Source organism: Microtus pennsylvanicus, chromosome 3 (genome assembly GCF_037038515.1).
Source record: "Microtus pennsylvanicus isolate mMicPen1 chromosome 3, mMicPen1.hap1, whole genome shotgun sequence".
In the NCBI taxonomy this organism is placed as follows: Eukaryota; Metazoa; Chordata; class Mammalia; order Rodentia; family Cricetidae; genus Microtus; species Microtus pennsylvanicus.
Genome location: NC_134581.1, coordinates 39,397,415 through 39,415,773, shown reverse-complemented (window position 1 = coordinate 39,415,773; position 18,359 = coordinate 39,397,415). Strand labels below are relative to the sequence as shown.

The 18,359-nt window shown below is 36.9% G+C and overlaps 1 protein-coding gene across 1 annotated transcript in view; it reads left to right on the top strand.

The window, feature by feature from the left end:
• Mei4 (meiotic double-stranded break formation protein 4) overlaps positions 1–18,359 on the top strand; it is a 150,858-nt gene that overhangs the window by 6,353 nt on the left and 126,146 nt on the right. Inside the window, exon 2 of the mRNA XM_075967738.1 lies at positions 17,642–17,887. Coding sequence (XP_075823853.1) covers positions 17,656–17,887 — 232 coding nt within the window. The 5' untranslated portion in view covers positions 17,642–17,655. The remainder of the gene's footprint in view (positions 1–17,641; positions 17,888–18,359) is intronic.

Below are 18,359 nucleotides of genomic sequence, written 5' to 3'. Positions count from 1 at the left end.
AGGCTTTCCAGAGATGCATATTCTATGTCAAAGCATGACTTAGTGTAATCAACGCCGGTGACTCTGTTTTTTATTTATTAATTTGTGTATTATGTTTCTATGTATGTGTGCACAAGAGGCATGGTGCATGTCTAGGAGTCAGTTCTCACCTTGTACCATGTGTTTTCTGGGGATCGAGCTGAGGTCAGCAGGTGGCAAGTGCCCTTATCGCTACCAATCTAGCAAGTCATCTGCTTCCATCTCTTCCAGGGTCAAAATGGTCATGACCACTTAACCCTGTGGTCAGAGGTTGAGTTTGCCTACCACAATTCTGTCATACCTTGCTGTACTTGAACACTTATTCAGGAGGGAACTCACCAGTCTTTACATTCTCGCACATGTTTAGATATACCCGACTGATGGAATACGTGTACACTCCTTTTTATTATTATTATTTTTTTATTGAAAAAAATTTCCGCCTCCTCCAAGCCTCCCATTTCCCTCCCCCTCCTCCCACTTCCCTCCCCCTCCCGCCCACTCCTCTCCCCTTCCCTCTCCAGTCTGAAGAGCAGTCAGGGTTCCCTGCCCTGTGGAAAGTCCAAAGTCCTCCCCCCTCCATCCCGGTCTAGGAAGGTGAGCATCCAAACTGGCTAGGCTCCCACAAAGCCAAAACATGAAGTAGGATCAAAACCCCGTGCCATTGTCCTTGGCTTCTCAGCAGCCCTCATTGTCCACCATATTCAGAGAGTCCGGTTTTATCCCATGCTTTTTCAGTCACAGTCCTGCTGGCCTTGGTGAGCTCCCAATAGATCAGCCCCACTGTCTCCGTGGGTGGGTGCACCCCTTGTGGTCCTGACTTCTGTGCTCATGTTCTCCCTCTTTCTGCTCCTCATTGGGACATTGGGAGCTCAGTCCGGTGCTCCAGTGTGTGTCTCTGTCTCTATCTCCATCCATCGCCAGGTGAAGGTTCTATGGTGATATGCAAGATATTCGCCAGTATGGCTGTAGGATAGGGTCATTTCAGGTTCCCTATCCTCAGCTGCCCCAGGAACTAACTGGGGACATTGCCCTCTCCTTTTGTATAGTCGTCTTCATTGGGGCTTCATGGAACAAGTATTGCTTATTCCTCCTTCTGTTTTTGACTGTAGGCTCTCAGGTTTCTTTGCCTCCCTTGTCTGAAACTCGGTTTTCTAGACAGAATCTCTATTCAATGTGTTGTCTGATCATGATGGATTGAGCCTTGCTAGGCAGGATAACTTCACCTGGAATATGGAGAGGTAAAGGAGCAACATCTTCTCCCTGTGTCCATAGATGCAGTAAACTGTGGGCCTACCCTTATGCAAGCACCGCATATATTGAGAACAGTTGTCTCTGATGATTCCTTAAGGTTTTCTCTTCTAACGTAGATTTAGCTATAATTAAAAACTTTCAGTCAATACAGACTTTTTTATATATTTCAAATCTATATAAACATCACCATATGTCTGTATTTTAGTATCTTGTTCTGTTTATTCTTTTTTGACACTAAATTTTTTTCTACACCTTAATTCTCTACTGATTTCATAATTATATCCCTTATATATTGTGGATTTAACAAAATATATAGAAATGTGTCACCTTTTTGGTTGAATAGCAAACTGAGATTCAGGAAATGTTTAGAAGTGAATTCTTATTTTTTAATTTTTTTATTTATTCATTTATTAAAGATTTCTGCCTCCTCCCCGCCATTGCCTCCCATTTCCGTCCCCCTTCCCTGATCAAGTCCCCCTCCCTCATCAGCTCGAAGAGCAATCAGGGTTCCCTGACCTGTGGGAAGTCCAAGGACCACCCACCTCCATCCAGGTCTAGTAAGGTGAGCATCCAAATTGCCTAGGCTCCCCCAAAGCCAGTACGTGCAGTAGGATCAAAAACCCATTGCCATTAGAAGTGAACTCTTAAGTGAATTATTAAATTTATCTGGTTTTAATACTGAAAATCCAATTTATCTTTTTAGTAGTCCTCTCAGGTAATTCTCAGCTTCTATAATTCTTTTTTTCTGATTCATTTAGTGAATTAATTCCTTATTTAATTTTTGATTAGATTGCATTCACTATGGCAGAACTCTAGAAAATAAACCCTCTTGTATTTAACACATGCTTTTGATTAGTTGAAGTACATAGAATAATAAAAACATCCTATTAGAAACTAGTTTTGATAGTTGATGAGAGAGTTCTAACATTCCTAATTTTTAGTATTTTAGAAAATGTATTTCAAAGGCTGCTTCTATTTCTATATTGTCCTTTTATTTACATGAATACTTGTCATGGCAAGTTGAAAACCCAAACAAAACCTTATTATTTCACATTTCCCAGTGCTGATTGTTTATACCTCCTCAGAAAAATAGAAGAGTAAGCTTACATTTCCTTCTTCAGTGACTGCATGCATACCTGACCAGAAGCTTATTCATGTGGTTTTCTGTAATTTGCTCATTTTCTTATTCTTCTGCTTCTGTAGTCTTCCCCTCAGATTAAAAGCCCAGAGGGGAGGGACTTCCGAGTTTGCAGTGTCTGGTACAACCAATCATTGATTCTTAATGCTTACTGACAGTGTAATAATTTAATATTCTGCCTTTCTATAACATCACACAGACATTTAATATAGTTCTCAAAAGATCACAGCTTCCTAAAACTGTATTTGCCTGATAGCTATAGCCTAAATAATACATTATTATGTAAGCTTTGTCTTTTAAAACATTCAGTTTTCATCCATTAATCTGCTGATTAATCATAACTATTGCAACCTTGTAATAAATAGATAATAAATCTATGTATAAATATATATTATATGTTTTATATATATACATATATATCATATGTTTCTGATAAATTCTTCATAAAAACAGTTTTTAAAAAAATAGGATACTTTAAATGCTATCTGAATACTACAAAACTATGTAATAAGATTAATTTTAATGAGTTTGCTGATAAATTTGTAAAGATGAACCCCCCCCAAAGAAATCATAGTTTATTAACCCATTGCTTGCTTAAAACTACTGCTAAGTTTCAAAAGAAAAATTGATAATAATTAAGTATTGTATTTATGTGTAAGTGCAGATGTGCCATGGGTGCAAATGTATGTGGAGGTCAAAGATCTCCAATAGCTTTCCAGACTGGTTTTTAAGAGGACCTCTTAGTGTTCTTTGAGATTGCCGGTTTGGCTAGACTGTCTGGCCAGCAAGCTCCAGAGATCCTCCTACCTCTACTTCCTAGTAATATAAACATGCATCAGTTTCTTATATTTTAACAATGCTTACAATAAGAAAAATCTTTATCCTGTAGGATGGTTCAGCTGGGTGTTGCATGACTCTGATGACCTTAGTTCATTTCCTAGAACCCATAAAAGAGAGAAGGAAGAAACTGACTCCACGGTGTCCTATGACCTCCACAAGTGTGCCATGGCATGTGGGTGCCTGGACACACACACACACACACACACACACACACACACACACACACCAAACAAAGACATATAATAATAACTGAGTTTTCAACAAGATTTAAAAATACCATTTTTAATAAGTTTGAAATTGATAGCTCAAACTTTTAAAATAGGATGTAAAAATTTATGTTGAAGGGAAATGAAAAATGATGACAAAATTTGAAGAAAATTCTCTATAGGTGTTTATTATTTCTGCTATTTTTTGTATCATTATGTTATAACCATATTGTAAGAGTTCTACATTAGGCATTGTACTCTTTCTGGTGCTGAGCAAAAGAACTGAAGTCAGAGAGAAATGGATTTATGCCCATTATGTATATATTTTATATGATACTCTTAGATATGCATATCCATAATTGAACCCCATGCCAGGTACTTTATTAAATATCTTCTGTATGATGATCTCATTTAATTTTCAGCGTGACTGTATGAGGTAGCTTGTACCATTTGTGTTATTTTTCAGATAATCAAGCAGGTTTGTGCAGACTAAGCAAGCAAAATGTTCGAAGGCTGGAGCCTGAACTTTAACCAGACTTTTGGCCTTGGCAGCTGGAACTCTTCACTGCCACACAGCAGTTTTCTGAGACTTGAGTGATTACAGATTCAGAACTGCAAAAGACCATGGTCAAACTGTGGCTTTCATATCAGTGCCGAAATCTGTCCCTCATCATTGCAGGCTCATGGCTCAGCTTCTGCTTGAGTAACTCCTGTAATTGGACTTACGAGACAGCACTTTCTATTATTGGACAACTCTTACCAGTAGATATCTTATTTGTCTGTTTATTAGAAATTTGTCTCCCTGTAATTTCCACGTGTTGGCTCTAGTTCTGCTTCTAAAAAACCCTGAATGTATGTCTTTTCATTTTCTCCTAGCGGCTTTCCAAGGCTGTGCTGAACTTCTGGCAGCTCCATCTGGGTGTAGTGTTCAGAGGGGGCCAAAAAAAGTGTTCTTGAGAAAATACTGTGGGTCTCAGCCACTGCCTTTCATCTCCTCTCTCATAGGCTTGCATTTCCATGTTCTTTCAAACATGAATCTTCTCTGTGCATCTCTACTAGGAAGTCACCTGCTAAATGGGGTCATTTTGGGTTATTCTTTAAAATTTGGACAGTTTTTATCTCTCTATTCATTTTCATCTACATTGTTTGTAGCTGGTTATAGCAATCTGAAATATGTACATTTTGCTTATTTTCTTAGTGATTCCTCCTATTTGAGTTAAAAAATTAAGTGAATCAAAAAAAAAATTAAGTGATGTACCTGTTTCCATCACTGTCAAAATCTTTGAAGATATAATATGTGACCAATAGATACTTGTTAAATAAGACAATGGATTACCATCACACTTACATTTCAGGGTGCTATGGCCACCTAAGAACTGGAGGAGAGAAGCTGCTCATATTCTAAGTTTTGAAATTACTAGTAATAATAATAATAATGTGCTTTTGTACATGTATATGCATGATGTATATAGGGGCTTGCTTGCCATGATGTTCCTATGTGTGTGTGTGTGTGTGTGTGTGTGTGTGTGTGTGTGTGCTTGTAAGTCAGAGGATGAGTTTGTGAGTCACTTCTTTCCAGTCACATTTCCATATTTTCAGGGATTGAGCTCAGGTTGGTAGACTTGTGTGACAAGTTCCTCTACCTCTCTGAGCCATCTTACCAGGCTTGCTTACTTTCTTTGTGGAAGAAACCATATCATTAGAAATTGTATAAATTTTTTTTGATCTTTCATTTTCACACACTTATGGTCAGTTAATTTCTTTGTTTACTCAGGAATCTTGTCTGACAAAAGAGTTGCCTGTATCATAATCCTGCTGTTGAATATTATAATACTAAAATTCTATAATACTAGTTGTGATAAACAATAAACTTTGTCATTGATTTTATCTTTTAATGACCTAAAGTCATAGTTTAGTGGATAAATGTATGCTTACTTTTATAGTATCAACAAATTATTAATTGCTTTAGTGGTCTCCTTGTAGCTTTTCCTCTTGATTTTTTGGTTGACAGTGTATCTTACAAATCTTTTTGTTGTTGCTGTTGTTGTTCCTGAAAGTGACCACAGCCTTAGATGGGTGAATAGTTCCACATTAATATGTTTTTTGGACCTGGTAATTGAAGACAAACAAACAGGTGAGGGGAGACAGATGCTCTGATGTGCAGTCTACAAGAGTTCTCAACCTTCCTCATGCTCTGACAATTTAAAATAGTTCTTCATGTTGTAGTGACCCCCAGCCACAAAATTATTTTTGTTGCTACTTCATAACTGTAATTTTTCTATTGTTGTGAATATCCTCATAAAGTAAATATCTTTGTTTTCTGATGGTCTTGTGTGATCCCTGTGAGAATATAGTTCAGCCCCCAAAAGGGTCACAACCCATAGGGTGAGAGCTACCTATCTAGGAACACTAGACTATCTGTTCATTCCCTAGTTGGCAGGGTTTAGGAAACTCTCCCTGAGTCCTGAGAAAACATTGTTTATTTTCATAAGATGTTAGTAGGATAGGTCACTGGACCGGAACAGCTTCCCAACAGATTTCTGTTTGTCATTAGAGTGGTGTGCAACAGAGAGCCAGCTGCCTGGCTTTTGTGGAAGAACACAGCTGAAATTAGCAGAAGGTGTCATTGAAACAGGTGATCTGTCTCTTGGCAAAGTGAATGGGGAAGAAGTTCGTCACAGTCAAGAGGTGTGTTGGAATGCAGAGGGAAATGACAGATATGCTTTCCATGTCCAGAGAGTTGACTCTAGACCTATGAATTATTAACACGTACGGTTGCTGTTTAAGTGTTTGCACATCTACCCAGATCAAAGGATGCCGTCAGTCATTAGTGCTGTGTCAGACTGTTCTGAATTCAAATCTGCTGAATCATCATTGGGCACGGTGCAGGAAAACTCTCATGGCTGCTTAGTTAAAGACATTTTTAATGTATTTGGGAATGTTCTTAATAACAACGGACCTTTTGACAGTATGATGTGAATGTATCATCACTAAACACGAAAGCTTTGCAGATATGTCTGACAAGGACAATAGTAACTAATGAGTGCACTGTATCTTTACGTACCCTTTTTGTGTGAAGGGGAAGGATATATATTTTAGGATATTATGTATTTGTCATGGGTGTATGGAAATATCTTAAGGCTTTTTTGAAGTGTATTAGAATTAAAATGATTTCACCAGGGATATAATATCAGTATAAACCTTAGTAACCTCAATCACATTGAGGCTTTCGTTAAGCTAACAGATACCATTGCTTGGAAGTGAAGTGTAAGGCACAGATGTGAATAATTGCTTTTCATGTTACACAAAGAGCTGGAATTTATATTGGGTTCAGTGATTACTGTTAAGGAAGTAGGGAAAACTTGTTACTGTAGTGGCTAAATGGATAAAGAAAAAAGAGCAAAAGCCAGGAATTATAGTCAAGAAACTTCGGAGAGTCATTTCTCTTTCCCAGATCAAAAGCAGTGTTGTCGTGTAGCTCTGACAGAAGTAGGATTCAGTTATACAGGAAGGCAAAAAAGATATCACAATCACAAATCAGGGTGACCATGCCCCTGCTTTAAAACTCACTCTACAAACAGGGACAGGAGACATTTTCACCCCACTGGTACAATCCCTCCTCCTCACTATGCAGTAAAGTCTGCCTATTGTGGAGGTTAAGGCATGTCTACTTCATTTATTTTTGGTGTTCTGTAAGCTTCTTCTACCTTCATAGGGATATCCTTTTTTAGGGTGGGAAAATGTTCTATAATTTTGTTGAATATATTTTCTGTGCCTTTGAGTTGGAGTTCTTCTCCTTCTAACTCTATTATTCTTGGGTTTGGTCTTTTCATGGTGCCTCAGATTTTCTGGATGTTTTATGTTAAGAATTTGTTGGATTTAATGTCTTTTTGACCATGGAGTCTATTTCCTCTATATAATCTTCAGCACCTGAGATATTTTTCTTCTATCTCTTGTATTCTTTTGGTTGTACTTGTCTCTGTAGTTCCTGTTCATATAACCAGATTTTCCATATCCAGAATTCCCTCGGTTTGTGTTTTATTACCTCTCTGTCAGTCTTCACCTGTTTAATTGTTTTTTCTTGCTTTCCTTGGGTTTCTTTGTTCCAATTTTTTGTTTGTCTTTTCCTCTGTTTCTTAAAGGGAGTTTTTCTTTTTCTCTAAATGTCTCCAGCATTTTCATAAAGCTAAGTTTAAAACCATTTTCTTCTACTTCTTCTGGGTTAGGATGATCAAGTCTTCCTGTTGTGTGATCACTGGGTTCTTGTGTTACCATGTTGTGTTGGAGAATTTCTTGCATTGGTACTTAACCATCTCTTTCTTCAAATGAGGGCAGCAGTCTCTTTGCATCTTGATCCAATCTTTGCAGTGGCTGTCTAAGTGTTTGGAAGTTTTTCTTTGTCTGCTCTGTAATGTCAATGTCTGTCAAGCGTCTGAGGTCTCTATAAGCCTGTTCTCTTGGTCTTCTCTCCTGGTTTGCTCTCTTAGTGCTCTTTCTTAATCCCTTCGGTGCTGTAGGAAGCTCTTGGTCCCCTCAGTATTATAGCAAGCTCTCTGCTCTTAGGTGGGGTGTGGCTAGTAGCTTGGAGGGTCCAGTGGATGGGGCTGGCTTTTGGGGTAGCCTACCCACATGAAACTCCCTGCTGGCTGACTAGAAAAGCCAAGGGAGTTGGGGGGGGGGCTGGGGTTTGTCATACTGTGGAGGTCCTAGAGAGAAGGGTGTCCTTCCTCTTGGCTGTTCTCTCACCTCTTAAGTCCCCTCAGTATTGGAGCAAGCTGTGTTTCGGAGTTCCACCGAGGTTGCAGGAAGATAGCCCACATAGTATTTTTATGAATAGCTTTTTCAGATAATTTGCCCACTTTTTCTAATATTTTTCACTTTCCTATTGATTTACATGTATTCTTTTGATATGAATATTAATGCCTTATTTAAACATGTATTGAGAATGCATTTACTTAAGCCATAGCTTACTTTTTCTCTGTTTTATGGTGACTCAGTGGACAAAAGTTTGATATTTTACTACACTAAAATTTATCATTTTCTCTGCTATAGATTGTGTCTTGCTTTGGTTTTAAACAACTTCCACAATGAGGTACTAAAACTTAAATATATTCTACAAAACATTTCAAATGCTAAAGATGAAAATATTAATGATGATCATTTATGAAAAATATTGAAGAGTCAAAAATTGGCATATAATACCCAATTAGAATGTTGTTTAGCATTACCAGTTTAATTAATACAAGACAAAGTTCAATACGCCACCCTCAGTATTATATATATATATATATATATATATATATATATATATATATATATATAAATTTACTATTCAAAGTAGATATTTTATGTAGTTAAGACTTTAGAGTAAGGGATCTGTTGCTGAAACATTTACAAAATTCCGATTATTAGTGGATTTATTAGTGTTAAAATGTGTTCATTTCTGTATCCATATTTCCATATAATAAGCTTGTTTCTGAAATCAGTACTTTGTCCCACTGGTCTCCTTACTCTGTCCTTATTCTAGTATTTAGTCAGTAGTGCATAAATTACAATATATTTATATCTTTAAGTTTCTCTTCAAGTAATTTGCTTCCCAATTTTTATCTTTTCATATTCGTTTGACTATTGTAGTTTTTGTTTTGAATTCAAATTTGTTTCAATTTACTTAATTAATTTTTTTTTGAGACAGAATCTTGCTCTGTACCCCTAGCTGTCTATAACTTACTGTGTTGAAGAGTCTGGCCTCTAAGTCACAGAGATCTGCCTGCCTTTGCCTCCCAAGTGCTGGGATTAAAGGTGCTCACCATCATGCATATATAGTTCATTAATTGTTTTTGAGAGAGAGTCTTGCTATGGACTGTCCTGGATCTTTCCTGGCTTTCCTGAAATTATTAACATAAAATAGTCTGACTTTGAACTTACGTTATTTTCCTGTCTCTAACTTTCAAGTGATTGGAGTATAAGCATATACTGTGATGTCTACCCTTGATTTAAGTTTAGAATATATTTATTGAATTCTACAGTGATGTTGATTGGCATTTTGATCAGGTTTGTGTAAATACATTGGTTGTAGGGATGAATTTAATATCGTATCAATATGTTTTCTAACCCATGACCAAAAAAACCTCTCAGTTTATTTAGAACTTGATCTGTCATTTCTATAGTTAAATTCATTCCAAGTTCTGCTTTTTAATTAAAATTTGCATAGATAATGGAGTTGATTTTCTTTCTTATTCATCTTGTAGCCTTAATATATTCTCTCAAAAGTTTTGGAAGCCTTAAGATTCATTAACTTCTCCAAAGACAATCATATCAATATTGATGAGGATAATTTTAAAGATAATTTTATTTCTCTCTAATCTATATGTCTTTATCTCTTTATATTATGTTATTACCAGCAGAAATACAAAAAGTCTACAACTGTTCCTAGTTTCATTATTGTTTCTGGTCTTTGTAGTTTTATAGCCACTTCCCTTTTCTTCTAAATGATTGAATGATGGTATTTTGATGCATGAATGTCAGGTTTATCAAAATATTTTGAAGGTATTAAGATTATATTTTGATTTTCAAATTATTTTGCTAATATGCTGACCCAAAGTACTGATCTTCGAGTTTTAAGCTCATCTTGCGCTCATAAAGAAGCTTTTGTGATGATAGATTTGATTTTCTAATATTTCTTAAAGGAATTTTATATCTCAGGACATGATTTATATTAGACTGTTTTTATATAAGGTTTTATAGCATGGTATATGTATATATATATATAGTCAATATGCTGTTTTATATGATTTTGTTGTTAATATTATTATTACTTTTTACATGTCTACCTCAGTTTCCTCTCCCTCCTCTCCTCCTAGCTCTTCCTCCCAACTCCCTTATGCTCCCCTCCTATCCTCTTTTCTTCTGTTTCTATTCAGAAAAAGTCAGGCATGCTATAAACTAAATATGGTATATCAAGTTGCAATAAGACCAAGTACCTTCCCTCATATTAAGGACAGACAAGGCAACCCAGAATGAGGAATAGCGTACCAAAAGTGATTCAGAAACAGCCCCTGTTTCCACTTTTAAGAGAAGACCAAACTAACAACTGTAGGATATATGAAAAGAGCCTATGTCAGTGCAATAGAGGCTCCCTGGTTGTAGGGTCAGTGTCTGTAAACCCCTGTGAGCCCAGGTTAGTTGACTCTGTGTGTTTTCTTGTGGTGTCCTTGACCCCTCTGGCTCCTACAATCCTTCCTCCCTCTCCTCTGCAGCATTCCCTGGCTTCTGAGTAATGTTTGGTTCCAAGTCTTTTCTTCTATATCAATAAGTTCCTGGATGAAGTCTCTCTGATGATAGTTGGGCTAGGCACTAATCTATGTGTATAGCAGAATATCATTAGGCATCATTACATTAACATTTTATTTGTTTGTTTGCTTGCTTGCTTGTTTGTTGTGTTTGGTTCTATCCCAGATCTCTGGAGTATTCAGTCTCTCAGCCCTGGTGCTCCAGGTCCTCTCATGGCATGAGTTTGATGTTGGACAAGTCATTGGTTGGCTATTCCCATAATTTCTGTGCCACCTTTAACGCAGCATATCACAGACTATAGGCTGAAGGTTATGTGGATGGGTTGGTATCCCAGTCTCTCCAATGAATGTCTTACCTGGTGACATTATATGGCCAGTTCAGTCTACTTATCCCCTATTGCTAGGAGTCTTAGCTAGGATCACCTTTATAATTTCCTGGGAGTTTTCCTTATACTAGGTTTCTACTAAACCCTGAGATGCTCTGTTTTCCAGTTGTCTCTTCTAGTATTCTTCACTCCATCCCTTCTGTTTCCATGCCCACCTGCCCCAGTTCAGTTATAAAATTTATTCTATTTCTGCTTCCCAGGGAGATCCAAGCTTCCCCACTTGAGCCCTCCTTGTTACTTTCCCTATCTGGGACTGTGGATTATAGCATGATCATCCTCTACTTGAAAGCTAATTTCCACTTATAAGTGAGTACATAACATATTTGTCTTTCTGCATCTGGGTTAGCTCACTCAGGATGATTTTTCTCTTGTTTTATCAATTGGCCTGAAAAGTTCATGATATCATTGTGTTTTAATAGCTGAGTAATACTCCATTGTGTAAATGTACCACCTTTTCTTTATCTATTCTTTGGCCGAGGGGCATCTAGGTTGTTTCCAGGTTCTGGCTCTTATGAATGATGCTGCGATAACATAGTGGAACAAGTTTCCCTGTGGTAGGATGAAGCATCCTTTTGGTATGTGCCTAAGAGTGTTATAGCTGGTCTGGAGGTAGATCAATTCCCAGTTTTCTGAGAAAGCACTGTTTTTTTTTCTCATTTTAGTTTTTTCTTAAAATGTTACATGTATTCTGTACCTTTTAGGTACATAATAGGAGGATTCCCATTTCATTTTATTAAACAGCAGTGTAACTGAGAGGCACTGACAAGATGTGAAAGTAGGAACCCTCTGTACCCATTTCCTTCCTGAAGTAGAAGCTGATGGTGATATAGAATATGATCTGTTTTACAAACCCATGCACTTTTTGGTAAAGTGTCTGTGATCATCGTCTCCATATGTTTCTGCAAGAGTTCAAAGAAAATGCATTCTATGGCAAAGAAGGGATGGGAAAGAAAGGGTGGGGGTATGAGAAACAATCCCAGTGAAACAGTAGCAGGAGGCTTTTAGACTTACAGGCTATGATTAGTTACCCATTTTTTAAAAAGAAAAAAAATGATAGCTGACTTGTTTTGATGGGATCGGAACAGAAATAGAAAAAAGAAAAAAGGAGAAATGACTAGGCAGCGTCGTTTTATCTTTAACAGCCTCCCCTCAACCAGTCGCTGCTGGCTTTTCAAGCTGCCTTAATAATTAAAGTAGACAGAGCTGAAGTCTTGAGTAACTCCTGATTCTTTTATGTAAAACTTTCCATGATGTTAATCTGCTGAGCACTTCATAATAATTGTGTGTGAGAGTGAGTGTGCATGTGTGTGTCTGCGTGTGTGCGTGCTGAAACTATAAAAATAATTAGGGAATTTGCCAGCTGGGTCGAATTCACATAATTAACACTAGACATTGTCCAAGCCTTAGTGAAATAATTATGTTAAAAATCTCCTAATAGCTTACTGCCTTGGTATTTCCAGTGCTCTGCTGGCCCAGTGCTGGTGTTTGATGAGTCCATATTTCCCTGTCATGGTTCATAGGTATTTCCTTTTCTGCTTTCGCTTTTCTGGTCACATCCATCTCAGTGGCTTAAGGAATGTTTTACCGATGTCTTTTAGTTTTGTAAAGGCAAAACCAACATATATTGCAAGGGCAAAGGTCAGAACCCTTTCTTGTACGCTTAGAACATATTAGGAATTGATTTGTGAATACTGATCACAAGATAAAATTCTTACCAGTATGATAGAGTTGTGACGTTTGATATTATAGTAACTTATAAGTGTACTTGGAAATTAAGCAACTCTAGAATCTTAATTATACTTCAGAAACAGTTTTGGTAGGTCCGAAATTTTAATCATCAATATCATATCGCAATACATTATGGAAACAGAAGAGAGAGAGGGCTAGCACAGTTATAGAAATAATGTTGACAGAGAAGTTTTCATTGCCAGATGGAGAATACAGGGACCATAGGAATACACTAGATTAGTATTCCACAGCTCCCTGGAGGATATTTATGATAAGTAATACTCCTAAGTGGAAAGAAAAATTCCATATAACGTAATATATATATTTTATATATATATATATCAAACTTTATATTTCAAACTACGAAGAACTCAAAGACACTAAAGACTTATTTGGAGAACAAACATTAAATGTTAATTTTAATTATTTACCATAATTATTTTGGAATAAATTGAATTTAAAAAGCCTCTCTGAATATAGTTAGGAAGCTAAGGTACTTTCCAGGTACAACAATTCTCTAGTTTTACAGAAACCATTGGGATATCTAACAATTCAGTTCATGTCTGATCCCTGTAACCCAAAGACAATGTTAGGCTGACAGGTGCGATGGCCAAGTTACAAAACTCGGGCGTTTGATGAAGAATCTTCAGATTGCATTGTCCAACTAAATAAGAAACTTCATAATCTACTAATTAGAAAGGAAATATGCTTTTTGTAGTTTTCCAGGAGAGAAGCTAGTGGTCCCTGTGGTGAGGAATGCACAACAGTGTGATACTCATTTTGTATGCAGTGTCCTCCTATCCTGTAGATGTTTTTATTAGCCTGGAAGCTCCCTGTTCTCCATTGCTTAGGTGTCACTAGGTAGGCATGATCCATTATTATCTCAGTCTTCTGTCTCTGCTCTTCCCCTAATGTTGAGGTGGGAGATGCTAATGACAATTGCAACTGTCTAATTATAGTTGTTGTTTCTGGTACTCAGTTCCCTTTTGGAAACATGTTGGGAGTTACCTCATTAGAATAAAAGTATCTATTGCCACTGAAATTTCTAATTCAGTGGATTCAGGAACTTTGGGTCAAAATATGGGACAAAGGACAAATATACATTTTGTATGTTATAGAAACTTGTACGTCTTTTATAAGATTTTAGGGCAAATAGTATTGTATGGCTACTCTAAAATTAAGAAGACACAGCACTCAAACACACACACACACACACACACACACACACACACACACACACACATCCCAGGAGCCCTGTCTGTTTGGTTGTAGTTTGTAGTCTTTATGTGTTCTCGGTTTGATTTATACTCCACAACTTTGCACCAGGCATCTCTATTAGCAATTGTCTGCTCATCTGTGATTCAATTCTAATTAACGTTCAGTTCCCGTGTTAGTAACAAACCAGGGGACTTAGCAGTTTGATCTTTTTTTCTGATTAATGATATCATGATTTAAAGACAAATCTCACACGAAGACTAAAAATCAGAACATGAAGTCAAACAAATGACTTAAATCAATTAAGAATTTCTGGAAGATGTTTGGGGAGTTGACTGTTTATATGATCTAGGGGACTTTTCACTCTGATGTTACCAAACTATTTTCTAGTTTTTCTTTCTAGGTTAAATTCCCACTACACACATTTGCATCTGAGAAATTTTTCTACTGAAACTAATTTAAATAATATATAGGGTTTGTGTGTGTGTGTGTGTGTGTGTGTGTGTGTGTGTGTGTGTGTGTGTTGTTAAATGTACAAGCAAGGTTACTTCAGGGAAGATCATCCGTGTGTCTCTAATCTGTATGCTGGGTGCTTCTCTGAGAGTAACAAGTTTCAGAGCTTAGTCTTGCCCCTAATACAACAGACAGATCATGAGCCAGCAAGTGGAATGCCTGTTGCCAAGGTCGAAATTAGTGGGGTTGTAATTCTAATCAGCCTGCCCATCTCACTAGTACGTAGCCTTTGGCATATTTATTCAGCAGTGGTGAAAGGTTCCAAAAGTGTCACTGTACTTTCATTTTGGAAATGTATTGTTTAATCATGTAAAATAATGTGATACATGTTCTTTGATAATAATTAGGATAACAGACAAATGAAATTGTAAAAATCAATAATTCTACACTTACATATAAGTACTAATTTACAGTTTTTGTGTTTCTGATTTTTATGTAATTGGTATCCTGACTGTATTTAGATTTCATGTTTTCATTTACTTCAGTCGGTGTATCATTGGTAGTTTCGCATTAAAATAAAACATTTCCTAATAGTACCTATTTTTTGATGACTAAGTAATAGTCAATTTTAAAATTGTGAATTTATATGCTTAACTATTTAAGTGTCATCCCAGTTTTCAATACAAAAGCAGTGCTGTGGGGAGCAAATTGCATACAGAATTTTGTGTTTTGCACAATATAAGTGAATCATTCAGGGCTGGGGAGATTGTTTGGTTGTCAAACATGAGGACTCAATTCAGATCTCTACGACCCATATAAAAAGCAAGTGTGATTGTGTTCATCTATAATCTTAGTTGTGGGGAGGCATAGACAAGAGGATTCCTGAGCTCTAATGGTTAGCTTGTTTAACTAATGGGTAAGATTTTTGGGTAGGTGAGAGAGATTCTGTCTCAAAAAATTAGTGGGGAATTGAAAAAGAAGACACCCAATATTAATTCTGGTTTTCCCATGTACTTGCACAATTAATGGACTCATCACAGTGTGCCATTTTCCTTCCTGATGGCAGGATATCAGATAGATACATGCGGTTGTGGGTGGGGGTAAATCTGAGAAGTTTGATTCAATATCAGGTCATTTTGAAAGTGCACTACCTAGTTCTCCTTCCAGGGGATCCATGCATCTCTCTCTTAGGGTCCTCCTTGTTACCTAGCTTCTCTGGGGTTGTGGGTTGTAGGGTGGTTATCCTTTGATTCATGTCTGGGATTCACTTATGAATGAGTACACACCATATTTACAGTGAGGAGGTCCTTGGTCCTGCCTCAGTGTGATGTGACAGACTTTGTTGACCCTTCATAGGAAGCTTCTAAGGAGTTATTGTGGGGTGGGGTGGGTAGAAAGCGGAGGGAGTGGGAGGAGGGGAGAAAGGGGGAACTGAGATGGGTATGAAAAAGATTGTTTTAAAAAATAAAAATAAAAGAAAAGCAAAAGCATTAAAAGCAACAACACAATGATAAAACAAAAAAAGAGTGCACTGTATTAATGGTTCATGGGTTGTCCAGAAAGGATAAACAGACGGGCCTGAGGCAGCTATGAGAGAGTTAGGGCACCATAACTGGTTAAAATTATTAGCAGAGATTTGAATGGGAAAGAACTTGTGCAGTGTGGTCCTACTGTAGTGAAGGATAGGCTTGAGAAATTGATGTTAGTAAAATATAGGATATAATGTGAAATTATTACTGTAGGATCAGTGTGGTAACCAGATAGTCTAAATTTTCTGAAACACTGCGTGGTTGTCTCTGATCTTTGGGGAAATGAGTTCAAGGATCTCCTCATATATAAAGAAAAAGAACTTAAAAAAAGAACATGTAGCCCGCACTATGTCTGCCTGCATGCTGCCATTCTCCCCACCACGATTATAATTTCCTGAACCTCTGAAACTGGAAGTGAGACACCGCAATTAAATGTTTTCTTTTATAAGAAAAAAAGATATTTAAATGTATAAATCCTTCATATAAAATGGTTTGCTATTAGCATGTAATCTACGCACACATTCCTGTGATACCTCAACATGTAAACACTATGCCAAGTTGTCACATGTCATTAAGCAGTAACAAGGAAAACAATCTGTACATCTTCAAAATAGGATCAAGATTTTATTCAAATGGCTATGATATGACATTGGCTGAATGTGCACGATGAAAGTGGAAAATGCCGGCATGAGCAGCTACTTTTAACTTCACAATAAACATTTTTATGTTTTATGTTCAAATCCTCCGTGGTAATCCAGTAAAATATGGTGGAAGTCACAATGTGCTTACCCTTGACTGGAGACGATGATTAAGCTAATTAATTAAGCTAAGGTCAATTGTGCATCATGCTCTCCCTTTCAATGTATTCATATTGCAAGACTGAAATGTTAACGGTTTGGAGACATCTACTCAGGGCAGCAATTGGAATAGTTGGAAGTGCAGGATCAAACAATTTCCACAATGCAAATATTTGAAAAACTTTTGGTTGCTTATTTGAGATTATAATAGAATTGCATTGGTTTCCCCTTCCCTTTACTCCCTCCAGAACTTCTCATATTACCCCTCCCCTGCTCTCTTTTAAATTTGTAATCTACTGTTGCATGAATATATGCATATGTTTATACTTATTGCTAAATACAACCTGCTCAGACTATATAATGTTTTTCATATGTATGTTTTCAGGGCTGACCATTTGGATTGGATAACCAATTGTTGTATTCTTCCCTGGAGAAAACTGTTTCTTCCGCGCTCTGTATTCCTTACTTTGCTGTACTTCTTTCTGTCTAGTTGAGGACTCTGAGAATGTCTTTCCTAGTAATGTCAGAAGCTACACCCATAATGCCTCCCTAATGTGATGTATTAAGCATGAGTTGAACAAGGACAATAACAGACATACAAAAGTGGATGGGGAAAACTCATGAGGCCTCTTTTTTTTTTTTTTAAATTCTTGAGAATGTTGTTTCTCTTACTTGGAGCCAATTTATATTATAAACTTTTTAATTAGCACTATTCTGGAAGATCAATTTTGTTCAAATAAAACACTCTGTGAAAGTTAAAAGGAAATGTAACTTTTTTCATTATGTGATAGGGACAAAAGCCAAGATGGATGTCCAGACATGGTATTTGAAAACGTCCAAGCTGGCGCTGGCATTGGCGATCATCCACTCCAAACCAGCAGACAGAAGCAGCAGAGAATACGCAGAGCAGCTGGCCATTCTGGTGACCCAGCGGGATTCCAAAGGGAAATCAAAAGTTGAAGCTTTAGAAGCCGAAGTTCTACAATTACGTCAACAACTTTTCCTGAGTCGGATTTCCTCAGGATTGTTTAAGAATGGTATGTAAAATCACTTTTCAGTAGTTTATAAACCTATTGTTGCCGTAATTGGCTAGATATTTAGTATAAAAACCTGAGAATGCTTATTTCTCCTTTCAGCCTCATATAATTTTTGTTATTTTGTTTTTGTTTGTTTGCTTTGTTTTTAGTTTAATCATCACAAGCTAGTGTCACCTTCTAATGAATAGAGCCACATTAGACTAGTAGTCCAGCTGAGAAAATGCTTGTTTGTTACTGTTATTGTGGTAATGAGTATTGAACCCAGGGCATTGCGTATCTTAGTTCAAGTGTTCTACCACTCAGTGACAAAAGTTTGAGGTTGACTGAAGAAATTCATTTTAAAATTTCTTTCTTAAATTCTGTTATATTTTTCTTTTATATAATAGCTGTCATTTATAAAGTACCAACCCTGGTGAATAATTTATGCCTCAAAATATACAAGATGAGGCTCTATTTTCTCTCATGATCACCT